Here is a 20,585-nt window from a genome sequence, read left to right on the forward strand (position 1 = left end):
GGTAGCATTTACAAGTAAGAAGGAGCTAACCCAGCTTGCTGATTTGTGCTGGCTGCCCCATCACCTGAACTTGCCTGACCGCTAGCCTTGGCAGGGGAGAGGACGGTGGCAGCAGCCCCTGCCTGCCCCAGAGGCAGATGCCCAGAAAACTACTCTTGACCAAGTGTTTGTAACTACCTGCTCACCTTCTCCCTTAAAGGTGAAATCACCCCAAGGCAGAGCGCTTCCTTGCCAGAGGGTCTTGCATCAGCTGGTTGCTAGCTGCACCTGTGGAGCTCCCGCTGCTGCTCTCTACTATGTGCATCTTCTCAGATGTTGGAGTGAGGGCTTTGGTTCGGCTGAATTACTTGCTGCACATGTGTGTCTTTCCCTTGCAGACACGTCGTGACCCATCTGGGAGACAACCAAGCATGTCTGCTTCAGCCCCCCCCCCATCCTCTGCAAGTGTCATTCAGATCCAGCCCAGGAAGCAATATCTCAAGGCAGTCAGCATCTCCACCCCACCCCTGGGAGCGCAGAATGAGAGCTGCTCAAAATGCGTTGGCTGCCGAGGGACAGTGGCACTTTTTCCAGTTTAATAAAACATGTTGAAAAACAACAAACTTCTGTGTTTCCATGCCTGACTGACATTGTCATTAGCCCCTCTCTCAACACCCTGTCACACATGCCCACTCACTCATCCCCACAAATTTATCAAGTGGCACCCCGTCCAGCCTCCCTGTACCCTTTGTCCCCTCAATGTAACTTCAGGCAGAGGGGTGGGAATTGAACTGAGGCCCATGAATGTCTGTGGGGCAGGGGAGGCACTGAGGACTTTCATTCTCTGATAGTCTGAGCTGCTGGCATCTGATAAGCCAGGAAGATGGTCGCTGCAGTGGAAAGCTGCTGCCAGGGGGTGGGGGATGTGTTTGCGGAAGCAGGGGTGGATTTGGTGTGGGGATAGTCTGTCAGTTCACTCGGGAGGGAGGGCATCTCACGAGTACTGGGACATGGCTGTCAAGGTCCACACACACACACCCCGTTCTCGCTTTGTAGAGATGCAGTGATGTGTTCAAGTTGCACAGCAGCAAGTCTGAGTGCGCTTTTCATTCCCCTCGTTTCCAAATGGCCTCCCGGCCTCCCACGTGGTTCCCAATGGGCGTTCCTGTCACTCATTGACGGCCCTGGCTCCCCCCACCCCACCTGCTTCTCCAGAACCTGGGGACTACTTAGGGTTGCCAGTCTCCAGGTGGTAACAGAAACTGGAGAGTCCTGACAGGGTAAGCTAACAGAAGAATTCAGGACCACCTAACGACACCCACTTCAAAAGTGAACACTCATATATTCAATACAATTACAATTTGCCAGATTACATGCAGTTCATACAATATTCAAAATCCATTCACAATGCAAAGTTATATTAATACATACAGTCTTCGTGACAAGACCAATAAAGTGCTCAGTGCTGGTATAGCAAATAGTCCATAACCACAGCTATATTGCTATATACATAAATCCATAAACAGAATAACTCAGTCCAATGCAATTCAATGCAACAATATAGATGGCCAGGAAAGCACTACAGGTCATAAATCATATAGAAATATCCATCTGACGGGAAACCGGTGCAGAGTCCCATTTCTGAAATCCCTTTCTCAAAGATGGTATATGTGCACTCCAATGTATCCTTCATCCACTTTTGACTTGCACTTAAGCCCTCAGTAACATAACGTCAGGTCCTGAGTCGAGCAAAGGCAGCCTTTGCTATACCAGTACTATACCAGCACTGAGCACTTTATGGGTCTTGTCACGAAGACTGTATGTATTAATATAACTTTGCATTGTGAATGGATTTTGAATATTGTATGAACTGCATGTAATCTGGCAAATTGTAATTGTATTGAATATATGAGTGTTCACTTTTGAAGTGGGTGTCGTTAGGTAGTCCTGAATTCTTCTGTTAGCAGTCTCCAAGTGGTAGCTGGAGGTCTCCCAGAATTACAACTGATCTCCAGGCAACAGAGATCAGCTCCCTACTATCTGTCCCTACTTTTCAGGGAGGGGGAACCTTTTTCTTTTGGTGGTAGCAGTGGTGGCGGGTATGTGTAGGTGCACCAAGCTGCAGCCACCAGCCTGGCCCTCCCCATTGGCTGCGCCACTGGTTGCCCCTCGCCTGAATGTCAGGGGAGGGGTATGGCCATTGGCTGGTGTGAGCGGGGTGGTCAGAGGAACAGTGGGTGGGCCCTGCATCTCGCCTTGCCACGCTCAGGTGCCGGTGTGACTATCCTGCAAAAGTCCATAGGGAGCCGTGCAGCACCACCCCATTTACACCAGCGCATGAGTGCCGACACTGCCTGGAGGGTTAGGATTGGGCTGTAAATATTACGAGGCTGAATATAATGTTTAATATGAAATGTTTAAAGTCTTACCTTGTGCTGAACCCTAAAATAAGTTATTAGATATTCTATCTATAAGTATTATAGGGTTTTTTTCTGTATAACAGACCAATTGAGGGAGAGGAGTAATATAACAACAACAACAACAACAACATTCGATTTATATACCACCCTTCAGGACAACTTAATGCCCACTCAGAGCGGTTTACAAAGTGTTATCATTACCCCACAACAATCACCCTGTGAGGTGGGTGGGGCTGAGAAAGTTCCAGAGAACTGTGACTCGCCCAAGGTCACCCAGCTGGCTTCGTGGAGGAGTGGGGAATCAAACCTGGCTCTCCAGATTAGAGTCCCGTGCTCTTAACCACTACACCAAACTGAAATTCAGCTGTGTTATATATCTTATATTTTCTGTTGTAGCTTAAATCTATTATTTTGTACTCTGTTCAAGATTCTTTAGGATAAAAACACATGGGAGAGATGCATAAGATTTTTAAATTTCAGTTTGAGGTAAATCCCCAAAATATGCTATTAAATATTCTATCGAGCAATATTACAAAAAAAAAACCATGGCAAATTTTTCAAGTATATGGTGACAGCTGCGAGAGTACTATATGCAACAAAATGGAAGACAGACTCTTGCCCAGATATATCTGAGTGGATAGATAAAGTGTATGAATATGCATCAATGGCTAAATTTACATCTTATGTACTCAGCAGACCAATATTGGAATTCCAGAAAAAAATGGAAATATTTCTTTGATTACATAGCTTGAAATTAAGAAAAATTAAGAGCAGTTAATATGGAAATAGATTAATTACAAAATAGAGACTTTTTAAAAAGTTGAGTATAAAATATGAAATAGATGATTGGTTAAAGATTATTAATATGAAATTTTAGGTATAAGTAATTAAGATGAGGGAGAGGAGAAACATTTCATAAGTTAGCTGTGGTGCCATATATTCTAAATATTCTTTTCTGCTGTAGCTTAAATTTAGTATTCTGTATTTTATACAACGTCTACATATTTTCTATTGTTATTTCTTTTTCCCTTTAAATAAAATTCTAAAAATTAAAAAAAATTAATGGAAACCCTTCTTAGATTATTTACATTAAATAGAGAATAATGAGGATTTGAGGATTTATGGACTAAGGGATTTTGATGTTAGAAAAAAGAGAGCTTCTAATTATTATCTAGAGAAAGTGTAAATTTGACATGATATGGATAATTGTTTTGAAGAAAATCAGAAACTTTTTAGTTTAGATAGTTTGTTTTCCTTTTATTCTGTTTTCTCTGTATGTTTTACTACTCTTGTTTGTTGATTAGTCATTTTTGTTTATTTTATTAGTACATGTGTAATTGCAGTCTTCTTAGGTCTGCTCTTTAACGATATAAAACTTTCAATGAAAAATGGAGGCAGATAATCATGGGGGGGGGGGGGTTGGGAAGAAGAGAAGGAAGCAAGGGAAGGTAAATATGTGTGGCTTGCCATGAAGATGGGAAAAGTAAATAGTGTGAGGAAGGTGATATAGGAGAAAATGAGTCCTTGCAGATTCCTCACAGTGTAACTAGGCCATAGTTTTCCCAAGAAGAGAGTGCCATGGATAGATAAGGAGAGACTGAAGATTGATGGGGGAGAGATAAAGATAGGTTAGCTGGTAGGTGGAAAGGAGAGAAGGAGGAAGGAAAAGAGAAGAACCCATGAGAGCTTTCAGGGAAATGAAAGAGGAAACAGTGGGAAAGGGAAGAATGAAATGCCCCCTACAAGTCTTTGAGGGTTCCCACTTGCCACATAAATTTAGCCTTCTTTAAAAATTACTCATTAAGATATATAAAAAATATATCTAGAACTCAGACATTGCATCGTGGGCTGCTATTCTATTCTTATGAGGTTTGGGTCATCATGCAATCTGTACTGCTGACTGTGTGACTGCACAAGCAGCACAAACCAAAAAATAAGTAAACCAGATTGATAATGTGCTCATGGTTTGTGCCTAACAGGGTGAACTATCATAAAGGAGGAAGGTAATGGAGAGCCCAAGACCAGAGCAGCTCAGTTCACACATGGCAGTGAGTGTTGATCCTATTGCTCAGTAGCAGGATTTATTTGCAGAGTTTCTTTCTACAGAAACTTTTTGCATCCTATTATGTTTTAGCAGAGTATATTTACCACTTACTCATCAAACCGATATAAGATGAATGGCACAAATGCAGTTTGATTTGGTGGCCTATCCTCCTGTTTTTGATTGAACACTGTTGCTAAATCAGCAGTTGTCAATATTTCAGACTTCACTGCGGCATTAAAATAATCAAAGAACATCTAGAAGAACAAAGCATATGACGTCTTCAACTGGATCAACTTGTGCTGATGTAAGAAGTTATAAATTTCCAAATACTTGAGGCGGCAGAATGGAAAGGTGTTTAATGTCTAGCTAGAAAGAGACACACACACACAGAGCCCTTACTGAGTAAATGTAAGTTTCATCAGCACAAAAGTTTTTGTGGCAATGTCTTACTGTCAGCACAGTAGTGTTGCAGCAATGGCATAGATTCATTATGTGTTGTGTCCCAACGGTACAAGGCAGATTTAGTAGCAATCATATCCTGCCCAGTCAGTATAACTCATGATACTAAAGCATCCTGAAGATGTTTTACATATCAAAATATATTAGCTATTTTCTGTCTCCTTATAAAATTTCAAATCTCTTTAGTAATGACTCATTAAAAGATGGAATTCTTCTTAAGTTACATTACCTCAAACAAAAATGAAATTGTACTTTTGGTGCAACCTGGTCAAATAAATAAATAGATTAGTTGTATGCGAAGAAAACCTATCGATTTAAGTTTAAATGAAATATTTAAATAAAATGTTTAATTTGTTTTAGCTAGCAACCCTGAGCAGGTCTCTGACAAGGCAGCCTATAAATTTTACAAATGTAACTATGTGCAAGATGCTACAGTCAGCCTCTCTAAAAGAAACAAGTAGACACCAATTACAAATGTAACAAATTATAACATGGAAATGCACAACCACTTTACTTTGTCCTCTGTTGCTTGGTTGTGAAACGTCTACATAATTTAACTTTCCTGTTTGTAACTGCAAATTGATAATGTTTATGTTCCAGCATATTCTGTCTTTGTTGCGCAAAGCTGAAACTAGGGTAGCAGCGTGGCCTGATCACGTATCTACAGCATTAAGCCTGAAAAATAGTTTTATGTAAGTGGAATTCTGTTCCCAGCATTTTGAAAATCAGTTGGTGGTCCAATACATTGCTAAACCGGCCAGACCATCCCATTTGCTTTTCGAAACGCTTAAAGGATTAACTATATGTATGGTAAATTGCACGAGGAAATGGTCCACTAACTTCCAGAGCCTTGAGACTAGCAGCCCGCCACTGGGGCGATGTTTCTGTCCCTGTTGAACAAACACCGAGCCGATGCCTACCTCATGAATATGGCCGTATAGCCAGTGTGCCGGGGGGCCTGGGAAACTGCTCATCGTCCTCAGAAGCTCCTGTCTTTGCCGATATAGCTGGATGATCTTAAGCAGCATCCCGGTCAGGCAAAAGATAATAAACAGGTACAAAATCCGGGAGAGGTCCATGGCAAAGACAGAAGCAAGCAAGCTTCGGCGCAAACTGCGTCTGACCCGTAGAGGCGCCAGCGCTTTGCACACATCGCTCGCATCTCCCTCGGGCGAAGCGATGCAAAAAGGGGAGGTTGGGCATCTCTCTCAGCTCGCCAGAGCTTTTGCTGCGGAGAGCCAAAGGAAGAATCAGTGGACTTTTCAGTCAGGGGAGCAAGTTCAGAGGGGGGCGGCCCGTTTCTTGTTTCTTTAAACCGCCCTTGTGCTACCCGAGGCGGGGAAAGGACTTTTTAATCCTTAATTCTCTGGAGGTTTTCTCGCTGAAAATCCCCTATATGCACGTGCACAACTGCTTTATTTTCTTCTATACAGGTAATCTTTTCCCCCCCTGGTAGCCCTCCTGTATCTTTACTCATATGTAGGGTATTAAATAATAGATTTAAGCTACAACATATTGGATTTCATGATCTGGTTGGGATTTGAACCTACATGGTTCTTGAGTTTAAAATGACCTGCCTTTAAAAAAAAGAAAAAAGTCTGATGAAAAGTTCTGGAGAGCTCAACTGCTTGTTTGTTATCATTTTAGTTAGTCCTAATAAAATGTATTAAGTGGTTTTCGTTCTTGGATTTTACTCGTTAGGGTAGCTCTCTAATAGACATGCATACTTATTTAATTAACTGGAGTTAGCAAAACAGTTAAATGAAATGTCACACATTGAGATTGCTGTAAAGGATTTTTTTTTCTTCAGAAGGGTAGCTGTGTTGGTCTGCAAGAGAAAAAGAGGATTTGAGCCCAGTAGCACCTTAAAGATTTCCAGGACATAAGCTTTCAAGAGTCCAAGCTCATTTGTCAGAGGGCAACATGGAGGAGAGGAAAATTGTATGAGATACTTCGGGTCCTTATTTGGGAGAAAGGTGGGATATAAATAAATAAATAATCCCTTCATTATAATCCCTACTCATTGTCATTCCAGTAAATTGTGACATAATACTAAGTGGCTGAGTATATAGCATTACTACTTTTATTACACCATTTGGGACCATGGGGGGCTTTTATATGCTATAGTAAACACGATGGTCGTTATACCTATGGTGTTGCTTGGTCCCATATAGGGTTGCCAGCTCCAAGTTGGGAAATTCCTGGAGATCTTAGGGGTGAAACCTGGAGAAACCTAGAGAAAGTGGGGTTTGGGGAGGGAAAGGACCTTGGCATGGCATAATTCCATAGAGTCCGCCCTCAAAAGTAGCCATTTTCTCCAGGTGAGCTGATCTCTGTGGCCTAGAGACCAGTTGTAATACCAGGAGATCTCCAGCTGCTACCTGGAGGCTGGAAACCCTAGTCCCACAAAATATCCATTTTTGACGGCAGACAAGCATTACATGAAAGACCAGTACTTATTTAAGATTTAATTATACGCAGAGTTGAATAGTAATACACATCTTGCTGCTAGCCTTGCTTGCATTTACTGAAAGCTCCGAAACATCCCGAGTCTTCTGAGCCTGTCCAGTATGCTAGCCTATAAAACGCATAGTTTTCACAATAGAGGCGCCAAAGGATAGAGCGACCTAATAAGGAATCCTAGCCAATGGCGGCTTTCATTTGTTGGCGGAAGTTTATGCTACAGGTCACTATGGCCTTTTACGATTTCTAGGGTTTAAAATGCCCAATTCACCTAAACCGGAAACGAATTATTGCTCTACTTCCAATGAGAAATTATTAACGTCGGTCAGTGCAGGAGCTGTTGGTGGTAAAGCGGAAGTCCCTCTGTCCAATGAGAGCAGCTGACACTGATAGGCGAGCCCTGAAGATGCTCAGCGATGCCGCCCGGCTTCCGGGCTAATTCGGTCCAATGAGAGCGGCCCGTGCTGACGGATGGGCGGGTGAGGGCCAAGGGGCAAGCTGAGGCGCGGCGCCTTTGGCTGCCATGGCTCAGGCTGCTGCAGCTGCCGGTAGGAAGGAGGAGCGACGCTACCCTGGACGTCTGAGGACGCCGCGCCGACCGCTCTGAAACGCCGGGGTAGACGGAGACGCCGAAGCTGGCGATCCGGGCTCTGGCACTGGGAGCTTCTCCCGGGTTGCGGAGCTCGGCCGCCCCGAGCCCAGCCCAGCCCAAGAGGATGAAGAAGCGCAAGGAGCTCAACGCTCTCATCGGGCTGAGCAGCGGGAGTGGCGAGCGGGGCAGTGGGAGTGGCGGCGGCGGCGGCCGCAAGAAGAAGCACCCAAGGAAAGGCTCTGCCTCGGGCCACCGGCTCCTGCGCACCGAGTCCGCCGAGAGCAGCAGCAGCAGCTTTTCGGACCCGGATTACGGCGACCGGTTCGGGCTCCCAGGCACCCGCTCACGCTTCGCAAAGTGAGGCCCAGGAAGGGCGGGTGGGGAGCAGCCACGGGACACAGGCGGGCGCCCTTGGGAGCGGGGGGGGGGGGTGCGGCTGCGGGACTCCTCGTTCGCTTTGTGAAGGCGCTTTGCGCGACGGGGTTGACTGAAGCGGTTGGGCTTGAAGGTGTGCGTCTGGTCCGGGGAATACTTGCTCGGTCAATTATACGGATCGACGACATAGTGGGCGGCGGGGTGAGAACAAGGTCAGGGTTTAGATTGGTATACAGTAGTGCGAGGTGGTCGGGCCTGCGGCGGGATGTTATGTCTGAGAAGGATTTTGGAATCTGTTGTATCTGAGAGGGGGGGTTCTGGGTGTAGGTGAACCGACGGTACTGAGGAATGGATATACATTCTCAGCCTGAAGAGGAGTCGTTATTCTGGGTAAATCTTATTTGATAATTGGGCTGATGGGTGTGTTTCTGGTATAACTTGTCTTGCTATAGCATATACAGCTACTTGGGCTTTTTGTAGGTGAGAATATTGTTGTTTTGCAAAGACTATAGAAATTTGCTAAACATTTAATGTTTTCTTAATGTTAACTTTTTAGGTGAGTTATGTGCAGCCACATAAAAATATTTGTCCTGGTTTAAATGGGAGCCACACCTTTACAGTTAATTTGGATTAAGGTTTCAGAAGATGTTTGTAGTATAAATTCCTTTCATATACTTTTTTATTGACAGTAGATCATGTTAGACTACACACTAATTTAATTACTGCAATATTTACATGAGGGCTACCTTCATGCAAGCTTTCCTGGATGAGGTGACTTTGTTTAGCTCCATTTCAGTTTACTTTATGCTTGGTTGTGTGACTGAAATAGCCTTGATCACCCTGGTTGATAACCTGCTCCAGGAGATGAACAGAGGAAGCATCTCTGTTGATTCTCCTGGACCTCAGTGGCTTTTGATACCGTCAGTTCTTTTGAGACCACCTTTTGGGGCTGGATTGAGCAGCACCACTCTGCATTGTTTCCTGTTCTACCTAGTGGGTAGATTTCAGAAGGTATTGCTAGGGGACTGCTGCCGAGCCCCTTGGCCCTTTAGTCTATGTGGTCCTGCAAGATACCATCCTATTCTCTTTAACATCTGCATGAACCAGCTGGGTGAGGTCATCTGGAAATCAGAGCTGGGTTTCAACCAATATTCAGATGACACTCAGCTCTATCTTGTGTTTTTGGCTAATCTCAGGGAGACTATAGAAGCCCTGAACTGGTGTCTAGAGGCTGTTTTGGAGTGGGTGGAGACCTGGAATTTAAAGTGTCACCTGTTCTGGGTGGGATCTGTATTCAGGATATGCTTTTGGACCTGGACCTGCTGTTGGATGAGCAGGTGGCAGCTGTGGCTGGAAGTGTCTTTTACCATCTTTGGCTGGTTTGCCAGCTACAGCCTTTCCTGGGTAGAAAAAAAATCTGGCCACTGTGGTACGTGCCCTGGTTACATTTATGTTAGGCTGCTGCAATGTGGGGCTGCCCTTGAGAAGTGTTCAGAATTTCAGTTAGTGCAGAATGCTGAAGCCAGAATGTTGACTGGAGTTTTGATAAGGTTCCCCATGACATTCTAATGGGTAAACTGGAAGACTGCAGACTGTTCTGTGGATAGGGAACTAGTTAGAGGACTGCACCCAAAGAGTGGTGGGCAATGGCATTCCATCCAGTTGGAGGGAGGTGTCCAGTGGGGTGCCACAGGGCTCGGTTTTGGGCCCGGTACTTTTCAGTATTTTTATCAATGATCTGGATGAACGGGTAAATGGGCCACTCATTAAATTTGCTGATGACACCAAATTGGGCAGAGTGGCAAACACCCAAGAAGATAGAGTTAAAATTCAACAAGACCTGAATACTCTGGAGAAGTGGGCGGTTGTGAACAGGATGCAATTCAACATAGGTAAGTGCCCAGTATTACATCTGGGCCACAGAAATGTGAAGCACAAATACTAGATGGGGGATACACTTCTGGGTAGTAGTGTATGTGAAAGAGATCTTGGAGTAAGAGTGGACTGTAAACTAAATATGAGCAGTCAGTGTGATGCAGTGGCAAAAAAGGCAAACTCAGTCTTGGGTCGTATTGAAAGGGCCATTGCATCGAAATCACAGGAGGTCATAGTCCCTCTCTATACTGCCTTGGTCAGGCCACACCTGGAGTATTGTGTGCAGTTCTGGAGGCCTCACTTCAAAAAGGATGTGGACAAAATCGAGAGGGTGCAGAGGAGAGCGACAAGAATGATCAGGAGTCAGGAGACTGAGTCCTACGAGGAAAGGCTGAGGGCCTTGGGAATGTTTAGTTTGGAGAAGAGGAGATTGAGGGGGGACATGATTGATCTCTTTAAATATTTGAAAGGCTGTCATTTGGAGGAGGGCAAGGATCTGTTCCAGTTGGCAGCAGAGGATAGGACCCGAAGGAACAGGCTTAAATGACATGCAGAAAGGTACCGCATGGATATTAGGAAAAACTTTTTCACGGCCAGAGTAGTTCAAAGGTGGAATCAGCTGCCTAGGGAGGTGGTGAGCTCCCCTTCACTGGCAGTTTTCAAGAAGAGGCTGGATGAATATTTGTCAGGGATGCTTTAGGCTCATCCTGCGTTGGGCAGGGGGTTGGACTAGAAGGTCTATATGGCCCCTTCCAACTCTGTGAATCTGTATTTCTGGTTGTAGGGACTCTATTACTCCTCTCCTGGCCAATCTCCATTGGTACCTAATCTGTTTCTGGGCACAACTCAAGGTGCTGGTACTGTCGTTGGGATTAACATACCTGAAGAACTGCGTACCGCCTTACAAACATACCTGGCCACTACAATCGTCTTCAGAGACCTTACTTCACTTGCTCCTGGTTTCTGAGATTAGGCAGGCAGCAACCCAGGACAGTGACTTCTTGGTAGTGTCTGTCTGTCCCTTTCTGTTACCATCCAGCGAGTGAAGCTTTTTGTTTGTTTGTTTTATTTGGTGTTCCCTCAATAATCCCTCTCTCCTGTCCAATTTATGTGTTTGTATGTATTTTAGCTTTAGTTTTAAAAATTTGGAGGGTTTTAATTAGTTTTAATGTTTTTAAATGTGGCTTTTATTATGTATGTTTTAATTTGTTAGCCATTTTAATGGCACTTTGTGAGGGCAGAAAGGCAGAATACACATCATGTAAAATAGAAAATAAACTAAAATACACATACCCTGTTCAGGAAGCCTTCTTTTCAAAAGACTGCTAATACAGTGAATTGTGGCTAACAATCCCAAATAAGGAAGCAGTTTAACATAATATGCAATTTACAAAATAGCCCGTGGAAGTCATTATAATATGAAATAATATGTTGATACCATAGCACAGGATATAACAAATTGCCATGAAATGTAGTCTTATGGCACCCAAAACAGGTTAGCAGTGAATTAAAAATAGTGCTAAAACTTTCTACTTTGGAATCAGTATTTGAAACACTTAATATCATGAAGTATTACTGATGAAATTCTATTACTCTATTTTCTTGTCATTTGTTTTTTATAGTTTTAAAGTTTTTGTTTGCTGTCATTTTGGTTGAATAAAGGGGTCTAAATTTTAAGGAATTAAGATTTTGGAGAAAGTAGCTATAGTAAATTTAAGCTGAAATCAGAGTGTTAAATGTCTTCTGGATGGTATGGATAAAGCCAAGGAAGAAATTACATATAATTTTGTATGGAATAAGAGAAGACCGACACTGTGTTACTGTTCATTAATATAAATCCTGATAAAAGAATGGTTTAATAGTGAAAACTTTGCTTTTCCTAGAAATCTGTTTTCTAAATTATTTGGACACTAGGAAAAGTGAAGTGGGCAATAGATCAGTTTTTTGTTTATAACATTCTGAGCATGTTTAGGATATAATATGATTGGGGGGGTTGAAGAAAATGAAGATACATCAAGGAAAACACGTTCTTACACTTTTGGGTGCTATGCATGAATGTTGTTTCTCCTCTCGGTGCCAAGTGGCCAAGAGTTTGTTAACACTAATACTTCATAAAACCGTGGGTTCCAGAAGAATGTCGAAAGTTTATTTAGCTGTTCATTAATTGTGAACTATTTTCAGAAGTCATTTTGCATGAGCCTTGGTTATAGTAACAGCATACTTGATTGCATTCAGTATTGAATCTAGTTGTGCCAGTTTTGTGCAGTACTTAAGAATGAATTTCAGCAAATGAAGAATCTTTTTTTTTTAATTTAGGAGTGACTACCTGCGGTGCTGCAAGTTTTGCTACCCATTATGTGCTTTCGTTATTCTGGCTGCTTGTGTGGTAGCTTGTGTTGGTTTGGTATGGATGCAGGTTGCTCTCAAGGAAGACCTGGATGCATTAAAGGAAAGGTTTCGAACCAGTAAGTACTAACTTCAAATGCCTGCCTTCTTTATATTCTAGAAGATAGATAGATAGATAGATAGATAGATAGATAGATAGATAGATAGATAGATAGATAGATAGATAGATAGATAGATAGATAGATAGATAGATAGATAGATAGATAGATAGATAGATAGATAGATAGATAGATAGATAGATAGATAGATAGATAGATAGATAGATAGATAGATAGATAGATAGATAGATAGATAGATAGATAGATAGATAGATAGAAGGTTTATTGTATACAGCCATAGGCCATTACAAGTCACAAACAACAAACAGAACAGAAACACAAGTTTGAATAAAATATATTCTAGAAGAAAATTGGCATATTTGTTTCTAGCTAGTATGAACTAGCAAGATCAAGAGTTCAGTCTCAAGATGTCAGCCTTTTAAAAGAAAAATTATTCTTCTCTTTAAGCAAAAAAACCCTACATACTTTTCTATTCAGTCTTATTACCTATCCAAACTGTTAATTCACCTAGATTTTTAAGCTGAAAATACCTGGAAGTATATGGCTCTAAGGAAAACAAATGCTTGGATATCTTTGAGTCCAGTGGCTCCTTAGAAACCAACAAGCTTTTCAGGCTCCCTGACTCTTGAAAGCTTATATCTGGAAAATCAACACAGCTGAAATTATCTTGTATGTTTTTGAAGGTGGACGTTCCATTTGCTTGCAGGAATCCAATTGCATATGCTTTGATTTATGGAATATGTAGTCCCAAATTTTTGGATTTTCCAAACATACAGTATTTGAAAGTCTGTTTTCTGAAGCATTATCTGCCATCATAATATGGACTGCAATGTTGAGCTGATTCATGTACATAATCAGTGGAATATTTTTCAGTTCTCTCTCATGTTTAATGAAAAAAGGTCCATATTGGATGATAGAATGATTGTCTTGTACAGTCTTGTGGAAACCAATGTCATAAAGTGGAGGAAGATTCTTAGGAAGAGCACCTCTTCCCTCAAATGCTTTTTCAGTTGTATGTCCATGAAAGGTGGAAGCAAAGTGCGTAACAATGTGTTGGATCAGGCTAAACTTTCTCGTGGCAGAAAAACTTTCCTGCCTCTCCAGTCCCTCAGTAGCCCACTGAACAGCACAGGATGTTGCCCTGAGGAATGACGGGCTGAGGGGTGTCTGCAGTGGGAAAGGGCAATTGGTAGAAATTAGATTTTGTCTAAATCCAGCCTTCTAAAGTGAGTTTTCTGAGGTGAGGCTTGTATTCAGTAAAGAGAATTTTAGAGGTATGGCATGTTATGTCCCCATCATAACAAATAAGAGCCCCGTAGCACAGAGTGTTAAGCTGCAGTACTGCAGTCCAAGCTCTACTCACGACCTGAGTTCGATTCTGGTGGAAACCAGGTTCAGGTAGCTGGCTCAAGGTTGACTTGGCCTTCCATCCTTCTGAGGTCAGTAAAATGAGTACCCAGTTTCCTGGGGGTAAAGTGCAGATGACTGGGGAAGGCAATGGCAAACCACCCCGTAACAAAAAGTCTGCCAAGAAAACGTCGTGATGCGACGTCCCCCCATGGGTCAGTAATGACTCAGTGCTATCTTTACCTTTTACATAACAAATACTTGAACTGAAACGTTTGGTCCAGGAGAGGGAATTGTGGTTTAAATGTTAAAAAAAACTTCAAATTGGAATCTTTATTGGATTAGTACTTCTAACTATTTAAAGACAATATAGCATATACTTCCCTTACATGGTTTGAATTTTAAAAACCTAAAATGCTGAAAATTGACATACTAATTTTAACACATTCAAAAAACTGACATCATTTGCTATGGGCTGGGTTATACACTCATTTATTCAGTTCCACAGAGGTCAGTGGTGATCTGTAGTTTTACTTTCTAGTTCATATCATGTTGCTATAATTACAATATCCTTCTGCCGTGTGAGAACAGGCAAATACATAAGAATTTTAGCTTTGATTGTAACCTGCAGAGACAATCAGGTAAATTCATACCTTGATTTTAAAAAGTTGAATTACTGTATGAATATTTGGTTTTATTCCCACCCACCCACATATCAACAAAACATGAACACAATTCCTAGGAATAAACACATGAAAAACATTTATTGCAACTCAGAAACTTCCATGCTTACCTAATAATATATTGGTAGTAGCATCCATGGAAAAACAAAGCAGGACTTTTTCACCCCCCCCCCCCCACATCCCTGCATTATATAACAGAATTTTAAGGCAGGACAAGATCAAAGTAAGTTTATCTTGAGCACCTCAGCACTACACTTCTGAACATTTTTTGTTGTATGTTGTAGAGTAGATTCTTTGATCGCTGCAGTTATGGTTGTTGTTTTTTTACATCACAATGTTACGTGATTTTTGCTTTAACTGATCCTGGAGGGTTTTTGTTAGAATTCTAAACCCAAATGTAGTGAAACTGTTTTGTTGAACTAGTACTGTGTTAAGAGAGATGGTAACATTTAATCGCTTGAAATATTTTGATTTCCGTACTGCACTTTAAAATCAACCATCATTGCTCGCTGATAGGTTACGTGAATCTTCAAATGTTAATTCTGTAAATAAGTTGTTTTAATACTTACTGATTGTTGTGATATAGTTTTGCATAGTCTGAACCATAGCTGGATCCAGAGAATACTTTTGTCTGCATTGGGGAAGAGAAACTATGTCACTAGAAATTGATTTTTGTAAAACAAAGGAAATTAGAACTAGATTTAAAAGTGTATTTATATCTTGATGATTTTAATAGTCCACCACAAAAATTTAAAATCATACTAGTTTTAGTATACAGTAGGATAACACTATACAAACCTATACTTTTTAGAGAAGTTTAATGGCACTGCTGGTCTAGGAAAAGTATATACAATGTGTGTAGCACTTTACAATCTCTCTGCTAACTTTCATTTCACTGAATTAAATTTATAGCTAGGGATTTTTGAAAACTCAACAATGGATTTTAGTCAGTAGCTGGCTTTTGCAGATGTACTTTCATTTACAGAACTTTCTAAAGTATAATTAATAATTTTAGAAGTGAGTTATATTGAGAAGGTAAGTGGTGCGAATGTTTATTCTGCTATAGCCACAAGAGCTTCCATATTCTTAGTCATATTTGTGTTTCCTTATTGTGTGCGAGATTGATCAATGTACACTTCATGACATGGAATAACAGTGATTGAACAACGATGAAATGCCTCACTACCACTGGCCATATTAGTTCAGTAAAGTAATCCTGATGTTTATGCTGTCTTCAGACTTTTTCCTTAAAAGGAATGAGATGCCTAATATAATTATCCCAAAATTAGAAATGTAGGAAGTTACTCTCTACAGAATATTTTATAATATCTTCTGCATCTATTGTGTGTCGTTCACCTGTCTAATACTTGGATCTAAGTCCCTATATTTAGGAACTTATGATTCTGTTTCATTAATTACATCCCCTTCTGCTAGCACAACATGACACCTTTAGCAGAACGTAATCATAGGATCCAACACACACTGTGATTTTTGGTGAAACAAATTCTTGGCTCAAAAGTTTCTGAAGTAGCTGATAAATTTCAATAAGAACAGCAATAAACATTCAAACATTGCAAAAAATGGAAAAAAGAACCCTCAACTGAACCAAAGATATTTTTTTTTCATCTGGGATTATCAAATCTGTGTGCTTGGAGAACAGTGACATAAGTTACAAAGACCACCACAGAGATAACCCTGACTCTGGCTAACCAATTTAACTTCTAAAGATATTGGCACACAGTGCAGGGTTGTGCTAAAGATTTGAACTGACATTCAGGTACATGTGGGAGCAAAGTTTAAATTACGTTGTGATGTATTCAATCAAATGTAAAATTGAGCTCCAGGTATGAAAGTAATATTACATACACTTGCAAGAAACTGACACTCTGTGTTTCCAGATGTTAGTGTTGACTAACTATTGCCTTTATATTCTAGTGGAGTCTAATCAAAAGTCTTCAATCCAAGAAATCCCTAGATTGTCTGAAGATCTGCTCAGTAAACAAAAGCACCTAGAGAAGATTGAAAGTGGAGATAAGGGGTTAAACAAAATATGGGTAAACATCACTGAAATAAGCAAACAGGTAAAGTGAGTGAGCATCTGTTCAAGGAAAATTGTGTTAAACTGTTGTAAAAGTGAACTATGATTGTTTCATATAGCTAGCTACTATTAATAGTAAAATCATATGTATTCATGCTATCAGAATAGGGCTCTGTAGTATAGTAGAAGGGAAGGTTATGTTTAATAAAGTTCTTGAAGTAAATTGAGAGATTCATAGAATTTTCTTTTCATACTCTTAACTATTTACAAACATAAGGTTGAATCTTACCATGCACAAGTGAAACAAATTTGCTCAAACAGAATTTCCCTAGCTTTGCATTCCCTGAAAAGCTTCTGCTCAGGGCTAAGTGTACCCCAGTGAAATACAAATTTGCTAATTTTCCCTTCTTATTGAACCAGTGGAGCAATAGAGCTAGGTGATGTTGTCCAATTCCACCTCATTGCAGCCTGTCTTGATGCATGGTTTATTTGTCCATATAAGCTTTTTGTGACATGGCGGGGGCTGCTGGAAGAAGAGGAGGCCAGGAAATATGTACTTGTACAAACTCCTTCCGCTCATGTATGGTGGAACCCTGCAGTTAGTTTTATTAATCACCATATTCTGTTCTTCTGAACGTTCTTATGACTTAGTTTTGTGGTTTGGATTTTCCTTTATCTCTCCTTTGGTATTTATACTAGTATCCCTTTTTTTTCCCTTTCAATATTAGTGGTAGGGTATGAGCTTTCATGAGCCACAGCTCACTTCTTCAGATATCTGAAGAAATGAGCTGAAGAAGTGAACTGTGGCTCACAAAAGCTCATACCCTACCACTAATTTTGTTAGTCTTATAGGTGCTAATAGACTCTTGTTCTTTTCCACTGCTACAGACAGACTAACACGGCTACCCATCTTGATCTATCTTCCTTTTAATATGTAATAGATAGCTGTGGATTTTAACAAAGTGTTATTTTGTACAGTTCCATAAAATTGTTGCACAACTACCACTTAGCATGAGTATGTGGGGTGGAATACGATAGGTATTTGTAAGCTGACATTCATACTCAGTTTAATTTGTGTATTGGATATGTTTTGGCTAGGAAGGTACATGGTGCTGCTTCCAAAAACAATTTGTCTTAAGAAAAACTGTTACATTCCAGTTTATTTTGCTGTTTAATCCATAACAATATTTTGTATCCTGAATTTAATCCCAGATGAGAGAGCTGAACTAGATTGTATCACTTCTTCATGGTTGGATGATGCTGGGGATCTGGATCTCTGTCAGCTGTGTCCATCATGTTTCTTAGTGCAGCATTAGTCTGTTCTTGGAGGTTGTGGTTTTCACACCAAGAGATGTCCAAGATTGTTTGCCTTGGCTTGTCTCTGTGTAACACTCTTTAACTTCTTAGTTTCTGAGATTTGATGAGATCGGGCTAGCCTAGGCCACCCGGGTTAGGACTCTACCTTATGACATTCCCTTTTCTCACTAGTTTCCTAAGCAGAACCCAAACTTTGAGCATACATACCTGGTGTTGGGAATTTGGGACAAATTGGAACTCCTCTTAATGTACCCTCCACTGCTAGTTTCTGTTTCTCAGGATAGTCTAAAAAGTGATGTTATGGACCAAAAAGTCTTTAATCTTTAAGGACTTTAACCTTTATGCTGAGGTTTTCTATTGAAAGATTTTATGATTTCCGTAACAGTCATCAGGCTGTCTCCATCATTTCCCCCACTAATGTAGCAAAACATACAATTGTTTTAATTCTTTGCTCTCACTCAGGGTTAGGTGGTTCAGTAGTAGGATTATCAGTTGTCTTTCTGTCACAAAATTATCATTATCTGATTAGTTTTAGGCTTATGGGTACTGTGCAGGTTTGAGGAATCAGTTTGGTCCATCCTCTGATGTTGGGTCCAGAATCATTCCTGATGGCCTTTGTGGAGCTTCCTGCTGGCATGGCTGGCTGTGGTCTATCTTTGGAAGATAGAGGTGATTCTGGCTGTTAACACAAGCACTTCTAGAGCTCTCTTCCATCTCATATTTATGACATCCTTTAAGGAAGTAGTTGTCAAACTGTTCCTGAAAACTCTCTTGCTGGCCTCAAATGACTTGATATCCTCTTAGATAAGGTACTGGAACATATAATGACATCACAACATGGGGCTTTTTCTGGATGAGGTCAGTTTTGTAGTCTCATTTCTATGAAGTTTCTGGCCCTGTTTTTTAATGGAAATTGTTTTGGTTGCACTGGCTGACTAGTGTTGAGGGGTGGATTTCAGATGTGCATCTCTGATATTAATACTTCTCTTATGGCTATTGATACATTGGTGGCCCTCTGGTCTGAGCTGATGAGATGGATATTGTGAGCACTTTGCTCTACTGGTTTCATTCCTGTCTGGCTGATGAGTATCAGATAACAATTCCTGGGGAGACATCTGTTTGGATCCCTGGCACTTGTAATATAAAACTTGCCCTCTGTGCTGCTTAACATCTATATGAAACTGCTAGAAGGAGTTGTTCAAGGAACTGAAGTAAGATAATATGCTCATAATACTGGCTTTCCTTTTTTCAGCTGCTTCAAGTGTGGCACTGAATGTTCTGAACTATTGTTTGGAGGCAGTAACAAGCTGGATGAGGGCCAATAAATTGAAACTTGATCTGGACATGGCTGAAGTGCCATTGGTTGATATCAGGGATTCAGCCTGTTCTGTTGAAGTTGTAATCACCTTGAGGAAGCAGATAAGCAGTTGAGGTAGCTGATAAGACCATGTCTAAAAGATAAAGGCTTGAGTTTCCTTTTTTAGCATATACTTCCTTTGTCTCACTTTGTCTCAGCCTTTCCTGGAATAGCATGATTTGGCCATAGTTATTCATGCAGTGGTTGCATCCACATTTGAATATTACAGTACTTGGGATTTCTATTAAAGAACTTTCAACTATTGCAAAGTGCAGGAGCAAAGTGACTGGGATAAAATTTGGGGAACATCTAAAGAGTGTTCCAAAGGTATTCCACCAGCTACTTATTTGTTTCCAAGTACAATTTAAAGAACTGATTATTATCTTTAAGTGGTTTAGGACCATATGTTCCTGTGTTCACCTGCCTGGCAGTTAAGAGCATCAGTAGAAGTGGTGGTGCTTCCACCTTCAGAGATCAGATGGCAACCAGAGACAGGGCTTTATTCCCCCTTAGTCAGCTGTGTGTTTTTTTAAAATAATCATATTTCTGTCATAACTAGGAAGGTCTACATCGTATTTCCTGCATCTCCCCCCCCCCCATTTTATCCTTGGCAACTCCTGTGAAGTATACTAGGATGAGATACAACAGCTGGCACAACTTTACTCAGTGAGCTCCATGACAAAGCAAGATTTAAATGTAAATCTTGCCCACTTGAATCCAAGACACTAAACCATTGTGCCACAGAGGCCAGGATGCATATGTCCCCACAAAATAGCTGCTGTGTTTCTTCTGTAATTCTTTTACTTCAGAACTGGGCTTGCGGGAAAAAAAAGTACTAGATAAATGCGTGTATGTAAGCCTAGTGTCACAGGTGTCTCTACAACAGCTTTATCTTCCTCAAGGATGCTGGGTACTTGCCTTTATGCAACCCTGAGTTATATTAATATGAACACATAAGGCCAGGAGTAAATCTACATCACATCTGTTGGGTTTTTGTTAGGTTAGATAAATATGTAAGAACCTGTAGTTGTCATTGAGCCCAACAAAGCCCACCACAGTGGATCATGCTAGGAAATTTTGGATTGAAATGGACAGCTCTATAGATTACATTAATAGCCTATTTCTATTCTTCTTGGACCAATTCATTCTACTAACAGTGTATAAAGTAATC

The 20,585-nt window shown here is 41.0% G+C and overlaps 2 protein-coding genes across 2 annotated transcripts in view; one reads left to right on the forward strand and one right to left on the reverse strand.

The window, feature by feature from the left end:
• LOC129330099 (cytochrome P450 4B1-like) overlaps window positions 1–5,996 on the reverse strand; it is a 62,729-nt gene extending 56,733 nt beyond the window's left edge. Inside the window, exon 1 of the mRNA XM_054980002.1 lies at window positions 5,823–5,996. Within this exon, the coding sequence (XP_054835977.1) occupies window positions 5,823–5,981 (159 nt within the window). The 5' untranslated portion in view covers window positions 5,982–5,996. The remainder of the gene's footprint in view (window positions 1–5,822) is intronic.
• Window positions 5,997–7,821: 1,825 nt separating this feature from the next.
• EFCAB14 (EF-hand calcium binding domain 14) overlaps window positions 7,822–20,585 on the forward strand; it is a 32,513-nt gene continuing 19,749 nt past the window's right edge. The window contains exons 1-3 of the mRNA XM_054979835.1: window positions 7,822–8,314; window positions 12,524–12,672; window positions 16,638–16,783. Of these exons, the coding sequence (XP_054835810.1) occupies window positions 8,082–8,314; window positions 12,524–12,672; window positions 16,638–16,783 (528 nt within the window). The 5' untranslated portion in view covers window positions 7,822–8,081. The remainder of the gene's footprint in view (window positions 8,315–12,523; window positions 12,673–16,637; window positions 16,784–20,585) is intronic.

The sequence above is a fragment of the Eublepharis macularius genome, chromosome 5, assembly GCF_028583425.1.
Source record: "Eublepharis macularius isolate TG4126 chromosome 5, MPM_Emac_v1.0, whole genome shotgun sequence".
NCBI classification, from domain to species: domain Eukaryota; kingdom Metazoa; phylum Chordata; class Lepidosauria; order Squamata; family Eublepharidae; genus Eublepharis; species Eublepharis macularius.